Consider the following 26,360-nt stretch of genomic DNA (forward strand, 5'->3'; position numbering starts at 1 on the left):
TGTCCTGCAGGCTGGCTGCTTCCAGGTTCATCAAACCTAAGTGCTCTGCTGGCCAGCATTGCAAAGAGCATTCGGCAGATAGAAGGCATGAAAATAGTGCCAGACAAGGGGAGATTGGATATAATTTAGACTAAGAAAACAGGCCAGCCTAAATTTGCAGGCAGGCTGATACATGGAAGGACTATTTGTGAATGAAGCTGAAATAAATAATCTGAAGGTGATGCAGCATCTCTGTGTGAAACAATGAGTTTTGGATGCATGGTTTCAGAGAGTTAGATGGGGAATCACTGAAGGCAGGTGGGTGCATGGAAGGATCTCAGCCCTGGGCTGTGCTGCAGCTTGAGCTTCTGCTTCAGGTCATCAGTATTTGCATATGCAGTGAGAGCACAGGTTGAGAGAAGGACAGGGCACGGTGCAGAACTCTGTGCCACCCCATCTGCAAAAGCAGCCCCGGCTCACACTAAAAGTGCAGCTCCAAATGCAGTGGGAGGAGGATGCAGAGGGAGGTGGTTAAAGGAAATGAGTAGAAAGTTCTAGAGACATGGGCCCAGGAGCAGAGCAGTTGCAGAATTCCAGCTGCACCTACATCATTCCCACATCTACTAGGGATGGGTCAGCAATGGCAGGACCAGTGATGGCTGCTGGGAATGCTGGAGGCATAACTTGGCCTCCAAAGGAAAAAGAATGGGATGAAAGGTCAACCTTTAGACCAGCAGCACCCTGGTACTGTGCTTAACCTGCAGGGAAACCATGGTTGCTGCTGCTTGAACCCACTGCCGAGTATGGAAGGGCAGCAGGCAGCTAGAATTCACCCAGCTCAGCATCTGCAGCATGGGTTCCACTTGCAGTCTTGCAGCTGCCTCATCAATATTTTAGAGCAGCCCAAATGCCTGCTGAGTCAGCCAATCAGCTCCAGAAGCTTAATGAAACTCACTTAAATAATTAACAGCACACAGACAGCCCAATGGGTTCTCAAACACCTGATGGGCTGCACTACGGGAGAGCCAGCCCTGGTGCTCTCTGACTTACCTGCAACCTCCAGTTACTGTTGTTTCCCCTCTGAGCTTCAAGTTTTGGGTAACACAATTGTGTTTGCAAACTCCAGTCCCCAGAGAAACAGCAAGAAGCACTTTGCAGCTCCCTGCTCTTGCTGCGGATTTGCTGTCAGGCAGGGCTTTGCAGCAGAAGGGCCATCATTGGTTTGCATCTCCTGTCCCCAATTATCTCTGCAGAAGGATTTCGTGTCTGTTTCCACGAGATGGCATTGCTGAGGCTGGTATGGAGGAGAAGCAAGGAGGGCAGGGATAGGAAACACCACCATTTAAAAATAAAATAAAAACGAGTAGGTAGGAAAAAAGAATATCTGAGCTTTCAGTGAGGTCCCAGCACAACTGAGAATGGCAGGAAGGGGCATGGTGTTTTAAAACGCATTTCCTCAGCACAGCCCTGTAACCTCATCATCATCACCACCTGACATTGGCAGCACCACACCTGCCTGCTTTATGCACGGTGCTGATGGCTCACGAATCAGCTTGTTTGCTGCAGGGCTTGCTGAAAACCATCTGTGACCCTGTTCTTGTTGGGCTGCTTCTTGTTTTGGTAGAAGCCCAAAATGTGTCAGTCCCAGCCCAGAATAAGTGCACCATCCCTCCTTGCCTCTTGGGGTTGTGCAGTGATTTGCACAGCAGTGACTGACCAGTTCCATAATGAGTCTTTGTACCTGAGGTTTGGGTGGTGGCAGGACATGGCTTCATTCTGCTCTAAGTCAAGACCCCCAGAAGTTTGGCATGCTTTATTTCTCAATCTTCTGCTTTGAAATGGGCCTGCATCAAAACATTTCTGTTTATTTTGGCTCTCTGCAGAGCCCAAACCTCCCAAACCAGACATCTCCCTTCAGGCCCCATATCTTCTTTCAAACCTTACAGTTTATCCAGGGTACCAACTGCACAGAAGTAGAGCTGAAATCTTGAACCTGCCATGAGCCAATCTGAGTTAAACCCTCAAGGTTTTCAATTTTCCCTTTATGCAGCTACACCATTAATTACTGCACTGCTTGTGCATCACTCCCAGAGCATCTTCACAGCTCCCCTGCTATATTTCTATGGAAACGTACCCGTGGCTTTGTCAGGCTTGTTTTTGCTTTTAAAATAGCTATAGACGACCAGGTTTGGACCTTGTGTTTAATCACGTCTCTTGCCTGACCCCAAGGTCCCTGCTGCTCCAGGACCAGCTACTGTTGGGGACAGGAAAGCTGGAGGCACAGCACAGCAGGGACATCCCCATGAGAGCTCCTGTCCCCACTGCTGAAGGATGGGGGAAGCTGTGCATGGGGTGAGGTTCTGCCACCCTGCTTGGAAACAGCAGTGGGTACAAAGAGGAACCTTGGTGCTCTGTGGGTGCAGTTTTGGGAAAGGCAGCATGGTGAGCTGGCACAGGATTGTGGTGGCTTGGGGCTCTGCCTGGGGCACGCAGCACTGCAGAGCATCTGTTATTAATGAGGTGCTCCTGCAGCATAAACAGTAACGATCCTTCTGTCTCTGGGGTCCTCCTGGGAAGGAGCTGGCACAGTGCCGTCCTTCACCCTGCCTCCTTTGCCAGGTGACTGCTACTTCCCCTAAACACTGCTTTAGGAGCACAGGATGATGCCCTGATGTGCTGCCAGCCCCACCTTCAAGGTGGAGATGTTTCCAGAGCACTACAGCACAGCGCGAGCAGCCCCTTGTACCTCCTCTACCTTCACACTCATCATCATAGAAACATAAAGGTTGAAAAGACCTCTAAGATCATTCAGTCCAACCACCAACCCATCCCCACTGTGCCCACTAAACCACATCCCACCCTTTGGTCAGTCTTAAGCTCCCCCCAGGTGCAGTCTCTGTTGTTCAGGTATCCTGTGCTCTGTGGGTACACCTTCTGCTCTACACTTTTGCAATGGGACCGGGACACAATCCTGGGAGGACACCCTGAATTCTGGGGCTCTGGGCAGCCATTGGGCACCACTACTCTCTGCTTATGGCTTCTTTTGGGTGAGAAAGGCTTCTGGGGGATCTGCTGCAAGTGGGGGAAGGAAATATATGAAGGAGAGGCAGCTTTGGACACTTTTCCCAACATTATTAAATAGTATAAAAGTGATATTGGTAGCTTTTCAAGGAGGCACAGGTGTGCTATTTTCTCCCTTTAAGTGGAATAACATTAAGGGGTTAACTCCAGCTTATTCAGAATGGAAAGCAAAATAATTAAGGGCCCTGTTAATTGATATTAGAGAGTTGAGCAGGTTAAGGAGAATATCGAAACCTCCACTGCAAGAGCAGCCCCTGCTTTATGTCAACAAAATGAGCCCATAAACCTGGTCCATGGGTGAAAGCCAGGGAATGGCTGGTGTTGGGTGCCCATGGGTGCTCCCATCCCTGCCTGTGGCCATCCCAACATCTGTCCCACACAGACCCCAGAAAACCAGCCCCTCTCACAATGACACACACACACACACACAGAGCTCCACGCCTTTGGGGTTGGTTGGTTTGGTTTTGTTGTTGTTGGTTGGTTTGTTTGTTATTATTATTATTGTTATTTTTTTCCCACTGTGGATGTTGTACCAGTTTTATTGGTAAAATTAACATGAAGCCTCACAAACGCTGGAACATGCTTTTCCTTTTAAAGAATTTCCACTGGACCTTAATGGTGAGCATCCAGTCGTTGACATATAAACTCTTACAAGCTGATGTGCACACATGCGCCGGGGGGAGACGGTGGCAGCGTCCTGGTGTCAGGGATGGTTTCTGCGCTACGCACTGGGAGCCCACAATTCATTTCCCAGCCTTCTGGGCCTTCTGGGCAGACTTGGTGACTTTGCCAGCCCCGCCGCTCTTCTTCTCCACGTTCTTGATGACGCCCACGGCCACGGTCTGCCGCATGTCACGGACAGCAAAGCGGCCTGGGGAATAGAGGAGGACGTGAGTGACATGACTGTGCCAGCCCCTGAAAGCTTCTGATCCTTCCCTTGATCAGTTTTGTGTCAGGGCAGAGATTGGGAAGCTGAGAAACACTCCTGCACAGCCACTGTTGGGCTGTAGTGATTCCCAGAGGGAAAACCCAGCCCAGGAGAGAGCCTGTCCCACCCACCCTAACCCAGCTCATGCATCAGATTTTGCAGATGAAGCAGCAATGGAACACATTCACCTCCCTCTGCCCCCCATCTGATCAGTGGGAGGTTCAGTATGACCAGTGTGAGGTTTGCACCCAAGCAGCCTCCATGCTCTTCCATGGGACACCACGCAGGAGCCATTCCCTTACCAAGAGGTGGGTACTGGGAGAAGCTCTCCACACACATCGGCTTGCCAGGAATCATCTCCACGATGGCTGCATCACCCGATTTCAGGGATTTGGGGTTGTCCTCCAGCTTCTTGCCGGAGCGCCGGTCGATCTTCTCCTTCAGCTCAGCGAACTTGCAGGCGATGTGTGCGGTGTGGCAGTCGATGACAGGTGAGTATCCGGCACTGATCTGCCCAGGGTGGTTCAGGATGATCACCTATGGGACACAACAAGGTCCAAAGGGACTTGACTATGGTGTCTTGCATAGCTCGGTGCCAGCAAGGACCAGCAAGGTTGAGAAATCAATGCCATCTCGTGCCATACACACAGAAAAGAGCTGATTGGTTTTCATGGCAGAATCCTTCCTTTGTTTCAAGTGTTACCTAAGCTATTATTTATTTATTCAGCACACAAAAGGACATGGGTGCAGGTACCTCACTGTGAGACGTTACCTAGTCCTGCTCTCCTCCAGAGCCAGCTGCATTTGGGAGAGGGAGCGACCATTTTCACATACACCAGTGTGCAAATGGCAAAGCCAAGGCTTAAACCCCAGGCAACCTATAAAATGTTCATCTTTCCCTGGTGGGTATGCTGCTCCCCTAGGTGTTATCTCCTCAGTGTCAGCTGTGCAAGGCTGTGAGCTGATGGATGTTGGGGACAGAATGGAATGGAATGGAGTGGAGTGGAAGGGCATAGAGTGGAACAGAATGGAGTGGAAGCAGAGTAGAAGTGGAATGGAACAGAATAGAACTCTAATCAGCTGACCTGAGACGTGAACTGTGCTGCCTCCTGCGGCGGGTCTGACTTGCTGTCCCCACAGACATTCCCACGGCGGATGTCCTTGACAGAGACATTCTTCACGTTGAAGCCAACATTGTCTCCAGGCAGGGCCTCGCTCAGCGCCTCGTGGTGCATCTCCACCGACTTCACCTCAGTGGTGATGTTCACAGGTGCAAAGGTGACCACCATGCCGGGTCGCAGGATGCCAGTCTCCACTCGGCCCACAGGAACTGTACCAATTCCTGCAGGGGCAAGGAGAGATCAGAGCTGAATGTCACCTGTGAAGCATGTGATGGGCAGCAGGGCATCTCCAATGGCTTTTCTCAGAGACTACATTTGTTTCTTGCCAAACAAGAAAAATCAGTGGGATCCACTTTGCCACACCAGCTCTATTGCCTTCACTTCCACCCTTCCCACAGTGTCTCTGCTTCCTAAGGACCTGCCTAATCCCTTGGCAAAACCTTGTTTTTCCCCCAGCTGAGATGGAGGATGCAGAGCTGCCTGCTCACTATCCCTCATCTCTTTTGCAAACAAAAGCTTGCATTAAAATGCTTCCTAAAAGCAAGGGAGCAACACTCAACATGGCTGATTTCTGCAATGCACGTGTTCTTTGGAAAGTATGGAAAGGACTGGAAATGGCTCTGCAGGGCTGCACAGTGCTGCCAGCAGGACGGAGAGCAAAGGGATATTTAAAGCCCTGAGACGTGTCCACGTCACTGTCCATGTTCCCTAAAAGGCTGGTCCCGTGGTGCAGCTGGGCACACGGAGGTGCTGCTGATGGACACCAGCATTTGGGAGCATCAGTGACCACAACCAAGCAGAATCTCATTCCTGGCTGGTCTCCACCTGGTTCTGCCAGCCGTGACCTCTGGGACACCCAAATCTGCAGCCATTTTGACACTGTGTTCACTGAGAACAGCTCACTGCTATCATCTCAGGTCTCCGGGCAACTTTGGGCACATCTGACTCCAACCCCAAAGTCTCACATGGGATCTCCACTCAGGAGCAAAATACCCTTCTTCCCAGTATTATTTGAAGTCCAATCCCACCAGCTTCCCAGTTCCTGGAAACATCATCCCCAAATCCCTGTGGAAGGAAGGCTACAGTTAAAATGAGTCACGCTGATGGTAGCCCACCTCCAATCTTGTAGACATCCTGAAGGGGCAGGCGCAGGGGTTTGTCTGTGGGGCGGGTGGGGGGCAGGATGGTGTCCAGGGCCTCCAGGAGGGACACCCCGCTCGCGTTGCCTTCCTTGCGCTCCACCTTCCAGCCTTTGAACCAAGGCATCTGCAAACAGAATAGCAACAGTTTAGTAAGATCTTTGCATTCCAGCATCTCTGCATGTTCACCTGCATCCCTTCATCCAGCTCCATCCCCATTCTCCCCTCTCTCCTAGAAAGATGTGAAACATCCATGAGCAGAAAAAAAAAAGGATGAAAGTGGTTAAACCTGGCAAACCTGCAGCCTCCATTCCTAACAAAGAGGTTTTGCCTTCCCACACCAGCCACATGTATCCAGCCCTCAGCACAGGGACTGCAGAGCCACTGAGTTTCCTCACAGCTGCTGAGAGGCAGAATGGTTTGTCACAGAGAATTCTGCCCAGCATTGGATCCTTGGGTGCTACTTGTCACCCAGTGCACACCACTGCACATCAAAACCTTGCTCGTGTATGCCCCAAATCCATTTCCCAAGAACCATAACTATTCCACATCTCCATGGCAGAAACAGGGTCTGACGTAACACAGTCTGATAGGTTGTGTGTTAACCCTGTGTTTGTCAGCCGTGGATGCTGCAAGCTCAAGCTCCCATCATTAACAGCTGAGCTTTAATTCCTATTGCACTCCAACTTCATTTTATAAAGCAGTCACGTCTCTCCAGTTTTGCCTACTTTGCACCCCATACATGCTCATCTTCCATCACAGACTACATCATGGACTACGTTCTCCCATGTAGGGCTGGCTCCAGCCCCATGTCCACGCAGCCTGATGGGATGCAGCTGCTACACCACTGCACAAGCATAGAATCACAGAATGGCTTAGGTTAGAAGGAACCTTAAAGATCATCTAGTTCCAACCCCAACCTTGGCTGTCTGTCCCCTGTTGTATAGACAAGTCACTTGGCTGCTTCTTGCTCAGTGAAACCCAGCTGGAAATATGCAAGTGAGAATAATCAGAGCTTTTTGGGGGGGATGAGGATTAAGAAGAGAGAGATTTGCACGGGATTCCCACCCAAGCTTTCCTAGAAGCAGTGCAAGGTGGGGAGGTGGACTCTGTCCCCACATAGGTGGGAGGGGGCCCTGAGGACCACATCATGGGATACAGAATGTCTATGCATCCTTTTATCAGAGCTTCCCTGGACTCCCAGCCCCACAGCCAGTTCTTCCCTCCTGAGGAACGAAGTCAGTGAGGCCCATCCTGCCCTGTGCCTCCCCTCTGCAGCCTATTAATAGCGAATTGTTCAGGATCATCTTCCCTGCCCAGCAGCTGCTGACATTTGGAGCCTGATTTGGAGGCACCCAGGAACTATGCAGCTGGGCTTGGTATGACCGTGGCTGACCTTATCCCAGCTCCACTGTACAGGGGAAAGGAGCCTCCGAAAAAACCACTTGTTCCAAGCTACCCCCAAGCTTCTCGTGAACTGTCTTTCCTGTGCAAGGCTGTGAGCTACATGCCAGGTCAGTGTGAGGTTGCATTGCAGCACTCCTCTAGCTCAGGCTCTCAACCCCAACCTCCCTTGGCTGTACTTGGACACGTTGCCTCCCTGTTTTTTGAACGCTGACCACAAATCCACAAGTGAAGTCCTAAATCTCCCTGAAATGTTGAGTTTCCAGTTGGTTTCCCAAGGTACCACTGTGTTTCAGCACTGAGCAACTTGCTCAAGGTCACAAGACATTCTTTAGTCTTTAGAAGACTGAAGCTGGGGGAGCTTTTCCTCCAAAAAGAGATGTAACAGCTGCTATTGGCATCTGTTCTGACAAAGAACCCCCATGCCTCTTCAATCTCTTTCTCCCCTGCCATCATATGAAGAAATAGCACCCTATCATTGCATCATCAGCACTGATACACAAAGGGAGAGGCCAATTTGGAATCAACTGGCCAAGGAGAAACCCTAAATGGATGCTCAAGGAAATCATGGTGCCCTCCCATACGAAAATTGCCTTAAAAATTGGAGTCCCAGCAGTGGAACATGGGTGCAGCTGATATGGCACCGATGCAAAGAAGCATCCAATATGCAGCATGTGTTAGCCCGGCTGTGTGGTGGGAACTGCTCCAACCCTGTAACCAGATCGTGTTGTTTGCCTGGGAAAACAGTGCCCTAAAACCACTCATGCTGTTCCTGCTGAGCATGACAATTGCTGTGGATGGCTCTAACATCAACACGGGTCTGACGAAGCAAAGATTTTAAATTAGATCCCAGGAGCACGGCCCTACTGATCATGTGAGGAGGCTCACGGAGAGCCACTGGGATGTCTGGCCATGGTACAACAAGAAGCATGCACTCTGTGCCCATTCATCCCAGCACAATCACAGCGACGTGACAAACATCTGCACCAGCAAAGTAGGCTGTTGCACGTGACAGGTGCATGTGGCTTTCACAGCACCAAAGCCAGCCTGGATACAGACACTTAGAGTGGGGTCACAGCACAACACATCACACACTTACATTGGGGGATGGCTCCAGCATGTTATCCCCGTGCCAGCCCGAGATGGGCACGAAGGGAACTGTGGCTGGGTTGTAGCCGATCTTCTTGATGTAGGCGCTGACCTCCTTGACGATCTCATCGTAGCGTTTCTCGCTGTATGCAGGCTCCGTGGAATCCATCTTGTTGATGCCCACGATGAGCTGCTTCACCCCCAGGGTGTAAGCCAGCAGGGCATGCTCACGGGTCTGCCCATTCTTAGAGATGCCAGCTTCAAATTCACCGACACCGGCAGCAACGATCAGTACAGCGCAGTCAGCCTGGGAGGAGAGAGATGATGAGCTGCTGCTGTCCCTGAGAATGCTGCTCCTGGGAGCTCTGAGCATGTCCCAAAGGGAACATTAATCAGAACAAACATGCCTTAGGCAGATGCCTTGCCAGCTGCTACCCAAAACCCTGCTGATCTACCTCAACCCTGACCCATGTTATTTTATTCATGCCAACTGTGCATGCTTTTTGCAACACGTTGGACAACAGGATGGATCTTATTTGTTGTATGGATCTAACCAGGACCTCATTTTAACATGCCATGGATGCAGGCTCAAAGCATCACCTAAAACCCCACTGACATCTTTTCATCAGTCTCCATGGTTGATGGAGCAGATCCCACATCTTAATCCTGTCCTCGGTGTCAATAACAGAAGCTATCTGCATTTGGCTAAAGCTGGCCTCCAGGGGCATGCAGCAAGGCTCACCCAGTGCTCATGAAGGGCTCTGGGATGCAGAAATGCCCTGCAGTACAGTACAGTAGGGGGAAGCAACTTTACCCTGGAGACACAGACTACAGTTTATGGAACAAAGATGGCTGTTTTGAGAAAAAGGAAAGAGAAAAGACCCACAGAGTCTCATCTGGCCAACAAAGCCTAACAGTCTGTGGGAAGCTTCTTGTATGCCTGAGCTGTCTGAGGCTAAAATAACATGGGAGATACTCTCACAAAAAGACCTATAGCTCACAACATCCTGTTGATTCTCAGAGTCCATACTCATCCCCAGCTCACACAAGCAAGGAAAGTGCTGTAGAGAAAGCACTCCTTTTTGCCCAAGGAAACCCTTTCCTCAGCATCCAGAGAGGGACCGAATGCCACCTCTTGCATGGACCCTGCTCACCACCACTCACTGATGCCACCTCAGCCTCCCGCATCCTGCAGCTCCTGGCCTCCCGTTCTCACCTGGGATGTTCCTGTGATCATGTTCTTGATGAAGTCCCTGTGGCCGGGCGCATCGATGATGGTGATGTAGTACTTGGTGGTCTCGAATTTCCACAGTGAGATGTCAATGGTGATGCCACGCTCACGCTCAGCCTTCAGCTTGTCCAGCACCCAGGCGTATTTGAAGGACCCTTTCCCCATCTGGCCAAGACAAAGGTAAGAGTTGGTCAGAGCCCCCAAACCCAGGGCACCCCCCACTAATGGAGCATGCCCAATCTCCCATAGCCATGAAGGCCAAAGGTCACATTGCAAACCCCCTGAAGTCAATGGCAGCCATAATCTATATGTCAATTCACACAGAGGAAAGGAGATATGGTTCTAAACACATTCCCAGAAGGATGGAGAAGAGACTGGAAGCAGAGCTATGAAGAGGATCTGTGGTGGGACTGGATAAGAAGCTGGAGACCAGCAATGTCTCCTCCATGAGATGCCACAACCCTGCAGGGCTGCTGTGAAATTACATTGATACAGAATTACACAGCAGTGCTGGAAAGCTTCTTGCTGTTGTATTTTAATCTTCTAAGTGAACACGAGACAGCTGGATAGAAGGAAAAGCCATTGCTAAGCGAGAAACCCCAAACTAATAGGATGCAGCAAGGGAATGGGTTAAAAGAAAATGAAATGCAAGAGGGTTGTTGCTAGGAGCTGAACAGAAACGTGATTGATTTTTGCCACAGAGTGTGCGAATTTGCACGAAAAGCGACTGTGAGCTGCAGTCAGACCAACTGTCACTGCCAAATGGCCCAAATCCCAGCCAGCACCGTCGTGTAGAAAATCACGCTGGGTGAGATGAGCCACTGAAAATCTCTCTGCCCTGCAATAAAGCACATGCCCCGGTAAAAACAGGATGCTGCTTCCTTTGGGTTGGTGCCCTTTGATGCCACTAAGCAGAGCCAGACCTTCCCCAGGCTCTGAACAGGGATCATGCACTGATGGGGGAGAACAAGCTCAGCCCTTCTCCACTGTGCCCCAGGACAGCCCAAGTGGACCAGAGGGTTAACATGCATCAATCACCAGATCTTGTCTGTTTTCTAAGGCGGAAAATAGAATTCAGCTAGAGAAATAGGTCATCTGCTGATGACGTAATGTGCTGTAACTGCTGCGCAAGGACGGAGGTGCTGTACCACACAGTCCCACGTCTGCAGCAGCGATTTCTTCTAGAGCATCAGTGCATAAAATTCATCATGGGCCTCTATAGATCACCGGTCCGGAGGGAAATGCCTCCTGCTGGCAGGCAGTGAGCGCTCCAGTGCTGCTCACCGGGGAGGACGCTGCAGCACCTCATCCAACACACCCCGCCTGCACCGGGATGGGATCGCAGCCCCGTGCCCGAGCAGCACGAGGAATTAGCGGTGCCAGCCCCTTTATGTAACAGCTGAGCGCTGCGATGACTTTGCAGCTCGCTCGGGGAAGAGGGGGATGGGGGGGGGAGATTACAGCCAAAATCCTATAGCCAGAGCAAACCTCCCCTTCCTCTGAGGGAGTGCCGGGTGATGCTGCAGCCCCAGTGGGCAGCCCTGAGCTGTGTGCCTGCAGGAGCAGGGGGTGGAAAAATCCAGAATCACATCTTTGCTCCAATATGGCAAAAGATGCAGAATGGAAGCTGGGAAGTTAACCCTTTCCAGCATGCACACCCACTCCCTCCCTTGCTTTGGGGGGGGGGGGGTTATTTAGGGCACCATTACAGCATGCTCATTTACTGCCCAAGCCAAGATGAAGGTGAAGGAAAAAGGGATTTATTTTGTGCAGTGCATTAATAATGAGGAGCACTCAGGCAGGAGCTCAACTAGAGAACCCCACAGCCTTTCAGCCACCAGCACTATGCTATGGGGTGGGGTACCTGAGGCACAGAGCAGGCCCCAGGTGCAGCAGGTTGTAGGGAATCACAGCTGATCCTAAAACCCAGGATTTCCTCATAGGAACTGCAGGGATCCATACCCAACCAAAAGCGGTCTGTTCTGTGTACCACCCCCCCTCCACAGAACATGCCATTGGACATAACCTGAAGACAAGTGAGATCCTTTATATAGCAAACAGCTCCCCTCCTTCCACAGGGTATATTCAGTTACCCAGAGCTGTTGTAGGAAAAAAAAGCCCCACTGCATTATCTAGCATTGCACAATACCTTCCCTGTTTGGTGCCAGAACTGCCTGCATTTTCCCCAGCAAAGGGGCAGCTTCCTATTTGGAGATCACAAATACTGTTGGTTTTGGTTTATTTTCTTTAAAATAAAATAAATCAAGAGAACAATTTGTCTCTCAGAGATGCTGTTATTTCTGCCCCTTCCAGCCATAAAGAAAAATAAGGTCTTTCTTCTTAGGAAAAAAGAAAATAATAATAATTAAAAATATCGGGCCGTGTTTTCTGATAGCTTTTTTTTGGGTGCACACAGGCCTCCATTTCCTGAGAATGCCACCTAATGGAAGAAAACCCTTCCCCAGCCCTGCATCAGAAAATGGAGTCGGTAAGCTCAGTCAATAGGCTATTAATAGCAGCTCCAGTCCCCGCATATTCGAGCAAGTCAGGGGAAATGTCTGCTCAATTAACGCAGCTGCAATTGCATCCGTGATAACCTCATCGTGCCATACCTGATCTGGAGGTAAGGGGCTGGAAATATACCGAGGGATGGCAGCTATCCTTTTAACATGAAGCAAAGAGAGATGATTTTATTCTAAGGAAGAGGCGCTGCTCTTAAGGGCTGCAAGAGAAGGCTGACAATGAGGCAGGAAAAAGGGGTGGCGTAGCTCGGATGCTATTGGCACATTCAAAGGGTTCAAAGAGGCAGACAGCAAGATGTGCTATCAGGAATAGCAGCTCTGATGGCTTCTTTTTTATTTCTCCTCTCTCTTTTCTTTGAAATGGGAGGTTTTGTCCAGCTAAACTAAGGGATGCCTGCATTAAAGATTTATGGAAGGTTCATGACACGATGATGGTGAGACCTCTTCTGACCATACCCACCCCATGGGTAACACAGCCAGCCTGCTCCTGGCTCACCCACCTCTCTAGAATTTACCATCACTTCTTTCCCAGCTCTTTCCATTCACAATGTTCTCCTCTGTTCCCCAGCAGGTTTATTCCTCCTTGATCTATGCCACGTTATAGGTGTTGGGTGGTGCTTTGCAGCATGAGTGCCCGAGAAATGCCTGCACTATGACATTGCTACAAATGGCACCATTAGAGAGGCTCAACAAAAGAATTCAACTTAAATGCTTGCACTCCATGCCAGCTTTCCTATACAGAGAGCTACCAATCAGCCCCCATTAAGGAGGATGGATCTTTAGCCAAGTGGACCAAATTTGCACTCCAGCTGATGCTGGTTGCCCCATGATGCCGGAAGGAGATGTTACAGGGTGAAATTCATGGTCATGCACAGGGCAGGAAGGGATTTATCAGGTTTACCTCCTCATGCACAAGATTTAGTGGGAATTTCATGCCCTGTAGCATTGTGGCTCTCTCAGAATCCTCGCCATGACTGCTGGTACCACAATCCATCTTCTAAATCCCCAGGTGGGGATCAACACTGTGGGTTAAGCACCCCATGGGCCAATGGGCCACAGGAGCCGGGAAGACTTGAGATGCAGAGGGAAAAAAGTGATGGGAACGAAGGGAGAAAGGTATGAGGACGGCATCACGAGGAGAAGGGGCGTATTGCCCACGGGACATCAGCATGGAGCAGGGGGACATGGCAGGGGACACTCTCCTCACCTCGGCAGCCTCCTTCTCGAATTTCTCAATGGTCCTTTTGTCAATGCCCCCGCATTTGTAGATGAGGTGCCCGGTGGTGGTGGATTTCCCAGAGTCCACATGCCCGATGACGACAATGTTGATGTGCGTCTTTTCCTTCCCCATGCTGGTGGGCTACGTGTGGAGGGCGGGCGGTGGGGGGAGCGCTGGGGATGCAGCTGTGTTTATGGAGAGGCTGGAAGAGAATAAAAAAAGGCAGCGTCAGCACAGCCCCCGTGACAGCACTGCCAGCCTAGACAGGGGTGCATGGCCATGGCTCGATGGCTCTGCTCATGCTGGGACAGATCCAGCCCACCCCCGGAGGAGACTGGCAAGGCTATTTCTGGCCACCACATCCAGCCTTCAGCTCTCAGCAAGATACCATGATTTTATCATCTGCCTTCCTGGAGACCCCCAGCTCCCAAGGCTACGTCATCAGTACCTCAAAGGTGCCCTTCCTCCATGGGAAAAAAAACAACCAGCCTTTCAATGGCTCTTCACTGCTGCCTTCTAGGTCTTTCCAAACTCTATTCCATCTCCAAATCCTCCATTTCATGGGCACCCTGGGAGGAGCCATGGGTGCCCGTCCCTGTCCCCACTGGGTGTCTTCACCTCTTGGGTGATAACATGATGCCCAAATAACGGGGTGGACAAAAATAGCCCTCTCACTCTGCCCTGAGCAGGGCTGCAAAGAGTGGGGCAGGGCAGCACAGCTGAGCCCGCTGTGGGGGATTTTGTGGTATTTTGCTGCCCTGAATCTGGATGAAACAGAGGGAGGAGGCTTAAAATGAAAATCAATAGATCTGTTCTGGCATCTCCCAGGGTTACCATGGTGCCACAGCCGCTACAGAAGCACCGCACAATTAGGAGCTTTAATTTGACGTCTAATAAAATCCAATTTTATGAAGCTGCCCATAGAAGCAAAGCAGGTCGGGGGCAGCTTCCTACTCTCACAGCGATTCGGGCGGGCGGTGACAGCCCCGCTGCCCCCCGGCCTTCCTCCCTGCCCTTGAACGAGCGCAGGATCCGGCCATGGCGCAGCCCCGCGCAGGTGCCCGGCGTCGGCTGCGCTCCCTTCTGCGAGGGGCTGCCGGGGAAGTGGGGGATTCCTTTATTTGCAGTTATTGATTTTCTCTCTCTCTCTTTTTTTTTTTTTTTCTTCTTTTTTTCTTTTTCACCCCCCCCCCCTTTTTTTTTTTTTTTTCAATTTTTCTTTTTCCCCCCCGTTTCTAATTTATTTCCATTTATTTGCACTTTTAATTTCAAAGTTATCAATTTCCTTTCCTCGAGCTCTCAGGATACAAACTGCTTCCCACCTGCGGACTGAAGGAACGGCCCAACCCCATCCCCTCCCTCCATCCCAGGGGTCCCCCCCATCCTCGATGCCAGCAGCACCCCATGCACACGCATCGTACCCCCGCCCCAGCAACCCCCCACCTCCAGCAGGTTCCCCCCCCCCCTCCGTTCCGAGCAGCCCGATCCCGGGGGTGGGGGGGGGCCGGAGCTCTTACCGGAGCGGCGGTCGGGGCGGCAGAGGCTGCCAGCTTGGGCTCCGGCGGCTTTATCTCCCCGGGAGGGGCCCACCTATTGACGGCGGCAGCGCAATGCAGCGGCCCCCCCGCACTACGGCAATGCGGTACCGGGCGGGGGAGGAGGAGGCGAGCCGGGGGGAGGAGGAGGAAGAGAAGGAGGAGGAGAGAGCAGGGAGAGGCGGAGGGGGAGAACTAGGGATGGAAGGTAGATGGAAGAGGTGGAAGAGTGGGAGATGAAGGGATGGGGAGGAGATGGGGGATAAAGGGATGAGAGGAAAATGGAGGGATGGGAGAATCGGGGGAAAGCTGGAGTAGTAGAAGATGTAGAGACTGGAGATAAAGGGATGGGAGGAATAGGGGGAATAGACGGATGGGAGGAAGGGAGGAGAGATGGAGGAGCAGTAGACAGCTGGGTGGGAGAGGTAGAAGGGTGAGAGATGGAGAGATGGGAAGAGATGGGGAATAAAGGGATAGGAGAAATGGATGGAGAGAGAAATAGAGGTTTAAGAAGAGTGGAAGGATAGGAGAAATGGAGGAGAGAGGGAGAGAGGAGGATGCAGATGGAAGGATGAGAGGTAAAGAGAAGAGGAAGATGGAGGGAGGGAGAAACTGAACAACCAGAGGAAAAGAGGAAAGAGATAAACAGAAGAGATGGAGGAATAGGAGGTAAGGAGATGGGAGGAAGATGGAGGGATGAGAGAAATGAAGGGGTGGCAGATATGGAAGGATAAGAGGAATAGAGGGATAGGAGGAACAGGAGAGATGGAATAGTGGAATATGGAGGGATGGAAAGTGAAGGGATGGAGAATGGGTAGGAAGGAGACAGTGGAATGGGAGGAAGGTGAAGGGATGAAAGATGGAAAGATAGAAAGCCAGGAGAGCTATAGGGATGGAAGATGAAAGTGAGATAGGAAAGGATGGAGCAGATGGACAGATTAGGGAGGTGGAGGGCAAAGAGGAAGATGGAGATATCAGAAAGTATTTTTTGTAAGCGAGTGGAAATGATGTAGCTCCTCATCCAGGGGGATCAGGGCAGGTGAAGACCAAGAGGGGCTTGGAACCCTCATGGCAACCTGGGGGTAAAGGGATGGAGTTGGTGTGGGCATGGAGCCCAGGGCTCCCAGCAAGTGAGATGGGGACAGGTCATTGCAGGGGCACACATGTCCCTGGGCTCAGTCCTGTGGGCACTGACCCACATTTCTGCCTCAGTGGAAATGCATTAGCCCAGGAGCCAACAGTGAAGGAACAAATCAAGCAAAATATGTTTCTGCTCTTGCAATATGTAGGGCTATTGCTCAAGAATCTACAGTTTGTGAACATCATTTAATTTAATGGGAGATGAGGTTCAAGTCCCAGGACAAGGAAACCATGAATAACATCCTACTGCCCTACCATGATGCTTCCTTTGCATTAACAAATATCAGGTGGTGGTCAGAGTATTTGTGCCTATGTCAGCTGTGCAGTTACAAGGCAATGCAACATTTTCTGTGTCCCAACACCAAAAACAAGTCAAAAGAGAGTGAATTTTGAGTGAATCTATCTCATAGTCCAAACCAGTTTTGTGGGCCAGATGTCTTCCAGTGGGTTTAGCAGCTAAGTCACATACTCTCACTTGATGGGCTCCATCATGTAGAAGAAAATGGTACTAAGCTCTCATAATGTTTAAGGAGAGACTTTTCTTTTCCTGGATGTTACGGTTCAGTGGTACCTCCTCAGAGATGTGATAGGAAGATATCTTTTATGCAGCATTCTCTGTGCAATACTGAGTGCTAGGAGGGAAAAAAACATAAAAACAAACATTTAGAAGGAAGGGTTTAAATGGTATTTAAAAGCATTGAGCTCACTTTGGGATGGACGCAGTGGCATAACCCCAGGCCTGGATGTGCTGGGGATGGACACTGAGTGTGGCAATGCATAGCAGGGATGGGAGTACAAGTCCCTTGTTCTTCCTGCCCATTTTCCAGTGCTTTGCCAAAAGATAATCTCCTCTTTTTATGCAAGGACAGGCAGGAGGCACAGAAACGGGGCTGCCCGTAGCTGCAGCGCAGCGGAGTCCGACAGCCCATCACACTATAAATAGTGCAGGACAGGAATAGGAGAGAGCTGCCAGACCTGGCTAATCGGGATGAGGGGCAGCCACCTGACACCCAGCCTCCAAGGGACTTAAAGCCACAGCCGTGTGCTGCAGAGCAGGGCTTCCCCAGCACCTGCATCCTGAACAGAAGCACTTCAATACAGTGTTGGACCAAACACCTGGAAATTCAATTCTCATCCTTCAATTCTCAGCTCTGAGAAGAAGAGACCTGAGCAGGCAAAACATGCAGTGACTGGGAGTTCAGAGCCTGGTCCTCATCCTTCCAGCTTCAGATTTGGGCCCAGCTGAAACTGCTCCCCTATATCCCATCCTATTTAGGCTTTCCCCCCAAAAAGCCATTCCCAAATGATTTGGGATAACCCAAGGAAACGGAGACCTCCCTCAAAGGCCATTCAAAGGTGCTGTGATGGCAACAGGCAGGATCCTGTACCCCTTTTAGTTATCATCACCACTCCCTTCCAGCCCCTCAGCCCCTGTGTTAGGATCTGGTGCCTTAAACTGTACAAAAATCCCCATTTGCCCAGATGTAATAACTGAGATTTATTATTTTTTTTCCCACAAGTCTCTGCATAGTGCAAGAGGGAATAATCCGCAGTGCTGGTAATTTGTATGTATCTGGGATGCTGACACCCCAGGCTGCCTGCCTGAATTTGCCTTGGTACTGAAGGGGGCTTCTTCCCATGAGTAATGTGTTCAGCTCTCTGAGCTCTCACAGTTCTCCCTGTGCAATGCATCAGGTCCCCTTTGAAGGAGGAGGGACAGCAGCCACCAGGGATGCTCACCCCCGTGTCACCCCAGATACACACAGATACTCTCACAGGGGCTGCCCACAGGATCAGCAGAGGGATCACCGTTTTTCTCCTTCACCCCATGCAAAGCAATACTTGCCTTGAAAAGAAGAAATACACAGCCTCGTGAGCATTGGAGGGGCAGCCGAGAGCTGAGGTCCTTCAGTCAGCACACAATGCTGATAACTTTAAATTGGAGCCAGTGGATTATAAATAACTTCTGGCAGTAACAGCAAGATGCACAAGCCCTTTTGCCACCCAGCCAGCTGGGACTGGTGTCCGGTGTCACCCTGATGGGACATCAGTGTGCCACGTGGCTGTGCTGGGCTCACACAGGGACTTGACAGCACTGGCATGAGCAGCCAGAGCTTCCTTCAGGTCATCATAACCACCAAGATCCTGGTACTGTGGTGATCTGAGGTAGCAATGCTGAAGGGTCACAGCTTCAAGGCCTTTAAAAGCATCCTCAAGGCCATCTGGGATATGGGTTTCTTCAAGAAATCTGCACAAAACAGATGATAAGCCATAGGGTTGAAACAGGGAAATCACCCCTGCAGCATCCCAGCCCATGGCTGGGTGCTTATGGGTATTCATGTTCAAAATCCAGGGGAATAGGGGCTGAAAACATCCTGGACACCCCCAGCTGGATTAGGTGACCTGGCCAACAGCACCTTCAGCTGCACATCCTGTTGCAAAGGCAAAACAGCTTGTGGGCTCTCAGCCAAAATTCAGCCTTGGAGGGAAAACCATCACAAAACACCCGATTTCCTGCTCACTGAGCTGAGCATCACCCATGGGGGGGTTACACCGCACATCCCCAGGTCCATTGCAGCAGCTCCTCCCCTAAACTCGAGTTTCTTCCGAAGATTTTAACTCCTTCACCTTCCCCACAATCAATTCAGCATCGCTGTTAAAATACAGCTCCTTCCTGCACTCCGAGATGCTGCTGCGTTTTGGCAGCTGGGCACGACTCCGTGTTCGGATAAGCCTGCAATTCATCCTGGGGACAGCTCGGCACTCCCAGCACATCTTCACGTTATCAATGAGACCCAAACCCGAGTGGATAGAGGGCAGATCCGGCCCGGTAGGTGGCAGCAGCTGCCCAGTCTGGCCCGGAGCTGCACGATGCTGAAGATGGGAGAAACGGGAGGAGGGGGAGCGTTCCCCAAATGGTGCCTGGTGAGAGATCCCCCCATAAAGGCCCCGGCTGGAACATGGAGCCCTGAGAACCAAGTGGATAAATAAGGAGAAAGGCAAGCAGGGAATCTGCTCCAAAGCAAAAACACATGGAGAGCCATGGTTACTTGGAGACTGTAATTAGAAGAAAAACCAGAGGAAGAAAAAAAAAGGAAATCTATCCATTTCTTGTGGTCTGCTCACTTTTAAAGCGATTGATTCTTGATCGATACAAGCAAAATTCAGCTTACTCTCTTCCATACACATATCACAGGCTTTGTGCTGGGAAATCTGCCCGGATCCTCACCCCACCTCCCCTTCAATCCCCCACCACTGCTCTGCCCATCTGTCTGCCTGCCCACCATCATCCCAGAGCTCCCCATCACCACCTGCAGAGCCCGCTGTGGTGCCATTGCCCTCCCACGCACCCACCCTGCACCCATCCCATCCCTTCTCACCCAACGTGAGGCTCCCCGTGCCCAGCTGCAGGTCCTGCTGCCATTTGTCAGGTATGTTTTACTTGAGACCACAACCCGTACACACAGAGACCGACTCCTCCCGGTGCCCATTGTGACCCTGCTGCCACTGTGCTTTATAAAGCAGGCTGAGATATGGGTGTAAGTGGTGCAGTTGCACAAAGGGAAGAGGAAGTGTTTTGTGCATCTCTGCTCTATCATTAAGGCTATTATCTCACTCAGGCACAGTGGAATACAAAGCCATTCTGTTCCCACCAGAATGAACGTAGCCCATTATAGATTATATTGTGTATCAAATATATTTTTATTACTCGATACATTAGAGGGGCACAGGATACAGGAATGCATCTGTCAGGAAGCATTTGGGGAGGAACCTCAGAAATGCCATCAACTTCACTGGAACAGAAGTGACTTCTCAGCCCTGCAGCACCCACTTTCATCCTTTCTACCCTCTCTTTCCAGGCCACATCAACCTCCAGAGCCCATTTCCTAGAGCTCCCTTTGCCTTGCAGCCAATGGGGTCAGGAACATTTACACACAGCAGGGCCATCCTGGGGGGTTCCAGGGACCCCCAAATCAGCTCCCTACCAGAACATGAGGCAGAAAAACAAATCCTGGTGCTGGGCACAAAACAACCACGGGGCTGTTCAAACAGTTTGCATTTATACAGTCAAAGTCCATCACAGCCTTCAGCAAACTTATTGCCTGGAAAGCTCCGAGTCAGCACTGTTACCCTGTTATGCCTACAACACAGCACCATCAATGGGGGAACTGATTCCAAGTGGGAGGGATTTAGGCCTGAGCTGAATGACGCACACTCTGCTGTTGGTCCCCAAAACGCTGGGGTAGACTTTTGACCCCCCCCCCAGGAACTAGATCTGAACCTCACTGGTCATGGGATGGACAAGCAAACAGCAATATTGACTCTGCCTGTGTCCACACTTGATAACCTGCAGCTTACGTGGCTGCAAGCCTAAACAAAAATACATTTCTCTCTTTGAACCACGGGGCAGCAACCAGGAATCTGCAGCACACACAGACCCACTGCTCCCATCCTCAACCCTGCTCAAGGAACAAGCAGCAATGCTGGGATTACACTCAAAGCCGTGCTCACTCTGTTCCCACCTCAACTTGCTTTTACACAAAAAGGCCTTTCCCACCCCCACCCCCCTTTTTTCACCCAGTACACACATGGTTTGTCAGAGACCTTTTGCTGAAAGCAAACCAGAGCAGGACTTCACATCTTTAAGTTTGCTCCTGCCCTGAAGTTCACTGGGCTCCAGCTGGAGCTGGGACCTCATCCCTCCTGCACACAAGGACCTTCAGGCTCCTGTTTTTGTAGTGCTCCAGTGAGCAGCACGCCCCAGTAATCAGCCGGTCAGCAGAAGGGTCACATAGACTAATTGATGGCAAAACCAGCCAGAGCTCAGCACAAACATCAGCCAACTACACACCAGCTCTGCCCACCTTGGTTAAACTCCCACTCCCTCCCTCCCCTAAAATGCCACCATACTTACAGGAAGACAAGCTCCAGCCTTGATACTGCACCCACAGAACACAAGCCTTGAACAAGCCACGGCTCTTGGTGAGCTCAGTCTGCACCCAAACCGCTCCCATCCCTACTCAGACCAGACTGTTTTAGCCTCACACTCCCACCCCAAGCACAGGAGGCAAAAGCACAGGAGCCCTGCACAGCAGCACACCCTGCACACTGCTGCAGCACCAGCAGGGATGCGCTGAGCAGCCACACAGGGAGGATAACGAGCAGCAGGAGCCTGTAGAATTGCAGTGGTAAAGCCAGATCCTGCTCACATGCAAAACACCCCTGCACCAGTGAGTCATGCTGGCATGACCACAATGTCTGGCACAGAGCTACTCACCTACTGGAGAAGTCCCTCCCAGCATTGCAGCCATGCTGGAAACACTGGATGCAGACTGCACTGCCTCCAAGACCCATCCAATCCACACCCCTGGCTTGACCCCAGACAGGCAGACCCCTTACCACCAGTGAAGAATAACCCACAGTGTTCTAAAAGGCTGCTTGAGTTTATTAGAAGTAATTGTACAAAGTCAATAAACGTGTGTTACCGAATCTGCGCAGTAATGGCATAGTTGCATTGAGAAATAGTAAAAGGCTGGTGTAGGAATTGCTGGAGGGTTGCTGCCTTGTCTTACCCCGAAGCAGCACATACATCTGCAAGCAGCTCTGTGGGGAAGGGAAGGGCCATGCAGCTCAGGATGAGGGCCCGATGCCTGGCTCACTGGCATGCCGCCTGCGTCCTGCTCCTGGCACCAGCCCACATGCCAGGGTCCCCATGGGCACTGGCAGGGCTCCCAAGCTGCAAGAGAGCAAAACATCGGGTCAGGAAATCAGCATGGTGCTTTGTGCTCAACCTGCTTTTATTTCCACTGTCTAACAGCAGATGGCGAAGACTCACAGGATGCCATCCATGGCGTCAGGATGCACCATGGGGACATGGTTCCCAACCACCCAGGATAGGATGTGGAATGGGAATCCCTGGGTGCTGCACAGCAGCTCTGCTCTCATCTCTTTATCTGGAGCAAAGTACTCACCTCTTTGGGGACTCTGAGACAGTTGTCATGGCGGGGTGACTTGTCTTCCCAAAGAAGAAGCTGGCCCACCACTGGCCGGGGTCAGATTTGGGCAGACCTGGGGGACAGCAGAGGTCAGTGCATATCAGGCAGCCCCACTACCAACCCAAAGAGGCTGGGACAGCTCCGGTAAGTACACAGCTACATGCCGTCCTCAGTGCTGCCATATAGATTTCTAAAGGCAGAATGTTCTTGCTGGGGCATATAGGGAATGTGTTCCCATGCACTCACCCGGGTGGTGGGGGATGACCTCCCCAGCATACTCAGAGCTACTGCAGGAGCTGCTGCTGGACGTGGAGCTCAGACGCCCTGCAGAGAAAGTGCAGTCATCAGGAAGGAAACATGGAGGGATGGAAAGTTGGCCAACACAAAACACCTGAACACTTCTACAGGAAAACACTTCCGCCCCCAAGGATGTTATTTAACAGCTTGGCATTGCAAAGAACACTTCAGAAGCCTTTACAGATGTCTCAGGGCCAAGAGGTTGCTGATTCCTGCACTTAATCTTCATTGCTTCAGCCCAACTGCTGTAAGCCTGTTCCTAATTTGAGCTCAGAAGAAATATGTCAATTCCCTTGGAGCACAAAGCCACCCCCAGAGAAACACCAGTGGCTCTCATGGCCCAGTGTGCCTTTGCAGCTCATCTCCACAGCAGCAGTGCATAATGCCCTGCAACTTATAACCCCATAACAGACAGAGGAGCTGGCACGGCTGCCTCCCAGCTGGTCAGAGCTGCCAGGCACCCTTCTTCCTTGCCAAGGAGCTCCTGTGGGTTCCCAGTGATTCTCCACACCCTGATGTGCTCTGCTCTTACTTCGGTGATAGTTGTGTGTGGCCACCAGCGAGCCGCTCGATGGGATGGAGGCCATGGCTCTGGGTCCTGGGTTTGTGCTGATAGAAAACCTGCAAGTAAAGGAACAGCCACGATTGCAGAGGGACCAGACTGATTATTTTGTAAGAGATTTGACCACAACGGGTACAATGCCCAGCATACAGAGCCCTTCATGTGTGTCAATCTGCAGCTGTAGAGCTCTGGCTCAGAGCTTTGTGCAAAGCCAAAGTAACTCCCTTGAAAACAACTGTTTGCACAGTCTCTGAGCAACAACAACTTCCTGGGGCCCAGCACAGTTGTTTTGCTTCTCTGTAGCAATCCTATTTTCCTTGGGTCAACCCTTTGGAGTTGTGAAATCTCAGCGTGAAGTTACATAAGGAACAAAGGAGAGCTTTGGTGGGGGTGCAAGGTGGGGCTTTGTGCAGCCTGGCAACCAAAGGGGCCATGCACCAACATTCAGCTGCAATGCTGGGGAAGCTGAAGCACAGCACTAACCGAGCTGACCCCCACACAACACCCACACGGGACCACAGCAGCTGCAGTCAGGGGGCTCAACTCCATCCCTTAAGCCCCCAAGCTGAACCAGACCCATCCAGCCCCTCCTAAAGCAGCCCCCCTCCCCACTTCCCCCCAACGCACCTCTGGAATAGTGCTCAAAGCTGAGCTACCCCACCACCCAGCACCCCCCCCCAACCCATCCCTGAAGGCCCTGCAGCGCACCTGGCCGGCACTAGGGCCCAGTGGGGTCCAGAGGAAGGAAGGGGAGGGTAAAGGGGCCCGGCGGGGCCGCTCGGAGCCCCCGCCCGAGGGAGCGCAGCACCCGCGTCCGCTCCGCACGGCCTGAGCCGCGGCGCTGCTGGGCCTTCCCCCCTCCACCCCATCTATATAGAAAACGTAGCCACGCCCCTTTCCGTACAGCCAATCAGATTGCGGGAAGTGGATACCACGCCCACTTCGCCCCGAAGGGGGCGGGGCTTGTAGGCTGCGTCTCTTTGGGCTCCGCAGATTCGGTTTAGATTTGCTAAGTTTGGTGCGAAGAGATTTAACAAAGGCCAAGCAAAAAATACGTTTGACCCCCCAGGGGAAAAGCTGTCGTTGCCTCTTATTCTTTAAAACCGTAGCACAAATGGAGAAATGCTCATCCGAAGGGATTCGGAACCGCTGCAATCCGCATCGATTTTGCAGAAGAGCACTTGAATTGAGGAGAAAAAGCCTCGTACAGCCCATACTAAAGCACAACAAACCGGGAACAGGGAGAGCAGCCAGCCTGTCCCCAGCTCCCCCCCACCCGCCCCATAGCAGCGCTCCTGCAGACCCATCAACCCTGGGGGCTGCTTTGGTACCGCCTGGCTTGAGGCTCTGCTGTCCCACTATAGGATGCTGCTGCAGGTCCAGGCTGTGCTCCAAGGAGACTCTTCATCTCCATGCAATTTCTTTTTCCATAGAGAAGAATATCTCTGCTTTAGCTCACATTTGTTGTATTTTTAATAGCAGCTCTTTAGGGCAGGGCTCCTTGCTTCACTTGGCAGCTGCAGAGCGAGGCCACGAGCACGTCCCCATATAACCCTGCAGCAAAGCTTTGCCTGGGTGAGCTGGAACCTGCCCAATAACCCCAACCCTCCCTAAACCAACCTCAGGGCCCCTCACACAGGCTGAGCTGTGCCTGACGGTGTTCAGCAGGCATTTGGATAACGCCCTCAAGTAATTTGCTTTGACATTTGGTTAGCACTGAAGTGATAGAGCTGTTGGACTCGATCTTCGAAGGCACCTTCCAGCTGTTCTATTCCATTCCATTCCCACCACTAATGATAAGAGGAAATCCAAAACTTTCGGAAGACTTTAGAGCTGCCTCAAAGCTGCACTGGGGTTTTTGGTTTTGCACCCAGAAAGGTGAGAGTGACCCAAGGAGAGGCCAGGTGTCATGGCAGGGTCATGACAGAGAGCACAGCACCAACTATTTGGTGAACTGGGAATTTCAAGTCAACCCATACCTCCCTTTCCTGATGCTTTGTGCACCAGACTGAGGCAGCAAGAGATTCACTGAGTGACAAAGGACAGAAAAGCAGGGTACCCCAGAGCCCTCCCTAAAGACCTCCCTGCCATTTCAATGGGGCTTTCTATTGGAGGAGCAAATTGCTCTGCCCCAAGTGCCAGCACCTTTAGACCAGCGTCCCCTTCCTCACCTGCTGCCCCATGCTACTTCCAGGACTCAGCCTTTTGGCTGTTGATTAACTCACATATTTGGGCAAAAATAGCTCGTGCTTTCTGCTTGCCCTTGGCCCCTCAGTACAGCCCTCGTGCCATCCCTCTGCTGTCAGAGGAGCTCCTGCAAAAGCCCAGCATGAGAAATATTTGCTTTCATTTCCTACTTTTTACCGCTTTGGGATTTTTTCTTTCCTTGCAGAAATTTTGCTTCTCCCCGACCTTTCACAAAGGCTAAAGTGGGATGTTAAAAATAGGAACAAACGACACATAGCTCACATATATTGCCTTAGTCTGGCACTGTTTCCAAATACCACTTGGACAACATGGATCCACAAAGAGGGTATGTGCCAGGCTTAGACCAGAGCAGTGGATGCTGATAATAACACATCTGCAGTGCCCACCCTATGGCAATTTGGAAAGGAACAGGACCCCTGCAGATGGGGCATAGCCTGATCCCCCATTACACCTCCAGCTCTGATGGGAGATGAGGCTGAGATCCTGTGAGAAAAGAAAATGTAAGTCCTGCTCCAGCTATGGCTTCATTCCAAGTGCAAATATAGACTCAGAGAGATGCCAGAACCCAGCAGACAAAGCTGGAGACAAAACCAAGCAGTGCAGCAGCTGCAGAGGAGGAAGGAGAAGCTGCCGTGAGCACTGCCAGCTTGGCCCTGTTCTCATGTCCCCTCATTCCCTCTCTGCACTGTGACATTGCTGCTGCAGGACAGTTGCATGCAGGATGAATGCACGCAGGCTGCAACCTGCAATCTTGAACATTCCGAGCACCTTCTACTTCACTTTTAGCACCACCTCGTGGCAGCAAGGCCTGCATGCCTGTAGTCTGTCCTGCTGAAGAGGTCCTGCTGTGCACACGTCCCGGTATCTTCCTGGCATGCAATAAATCCATCACCTATCAGATGCAGCTTC

The 26,360-nt window shown here is 51.4% G+C and overlaps 2 protein-coding genes across 2 annotated transcripts; both read right to left on the reverse strand.

The window, feature by feature from the left end:
- Positions 1-3,583: 3,583 nt before the first annotated feature.
- Positions 3,584-16,156, reverse strand: EEF1A2 (eukaryotic translation elongation factor 1 alpha 2). The gene is made up of 8 exons (XM_072350070.1): positions 15,231-16,156; positions 13,702-13,915; positions 9,958-10,137; positions 8,752-9,048; positions 6,225-6,375; positions 5,074-5,330; positions 4,291-4,525; positions 3,584-3,931 (listed from the first exon to the last, which is right to left on the reverse strand). The coding sequence occupies exons 2-8, from the start codon at positions 13,843-13,845 to the stop codon at positions 3,804-3,806; spliced, it is 1,392 nt and encodes a 463-aa protein (XP_072206171.1). The 5' UTR covers positions 13,846-13,915; positions 15,231-16,156; the 3' UTR covers positions 3,584-3,803.
- A 5,659-nt stretch (positions 16,157-21,815) lies between these two features.
- On the reverse strand, positions 21,816-24,083 carry PPDPF (pancreatic progenitor cell differentiation and proliferation factor). The gene is made up of 5 exons (XM_072350283.1): positions 23,952-24,083; positions 23,214-23,302; positions 22,631-22,708; positions 22,361-22,457; positions 21,816-22,125 (listed from the first exon to the last, which is right to left on the reverse strand). The coding sequence occupies exons 2-5, from the start codon at positions 23,266-23,268 to the stop codon at positions 22,020-22,022; spliced, it is 336 nt and encodes a 111-aa protein (XP_072206384.1). The 5' UTR covers positions 23,269-23,302; positions 23,952-24,083; the 3' UTR covers positions 21,816-22,019.
- Positions 24,084-26,360: the final 2,277 nt, after the last annotated feature.

Source organism: Excalfactoria chinensis, chromosome 15 (assembly GCF_039878825.1).
Source record: "Excalfactoria chinensis isolate bCotChi1 chromosome 15, bCotChi1.hap2, whole genome shotgun sequence".
NCBI lineage: Eukaryota > Metazoa > Chordata > Aves > Galliformes > Phasianidae > Excalfactoria > Excalfactoria chinensis.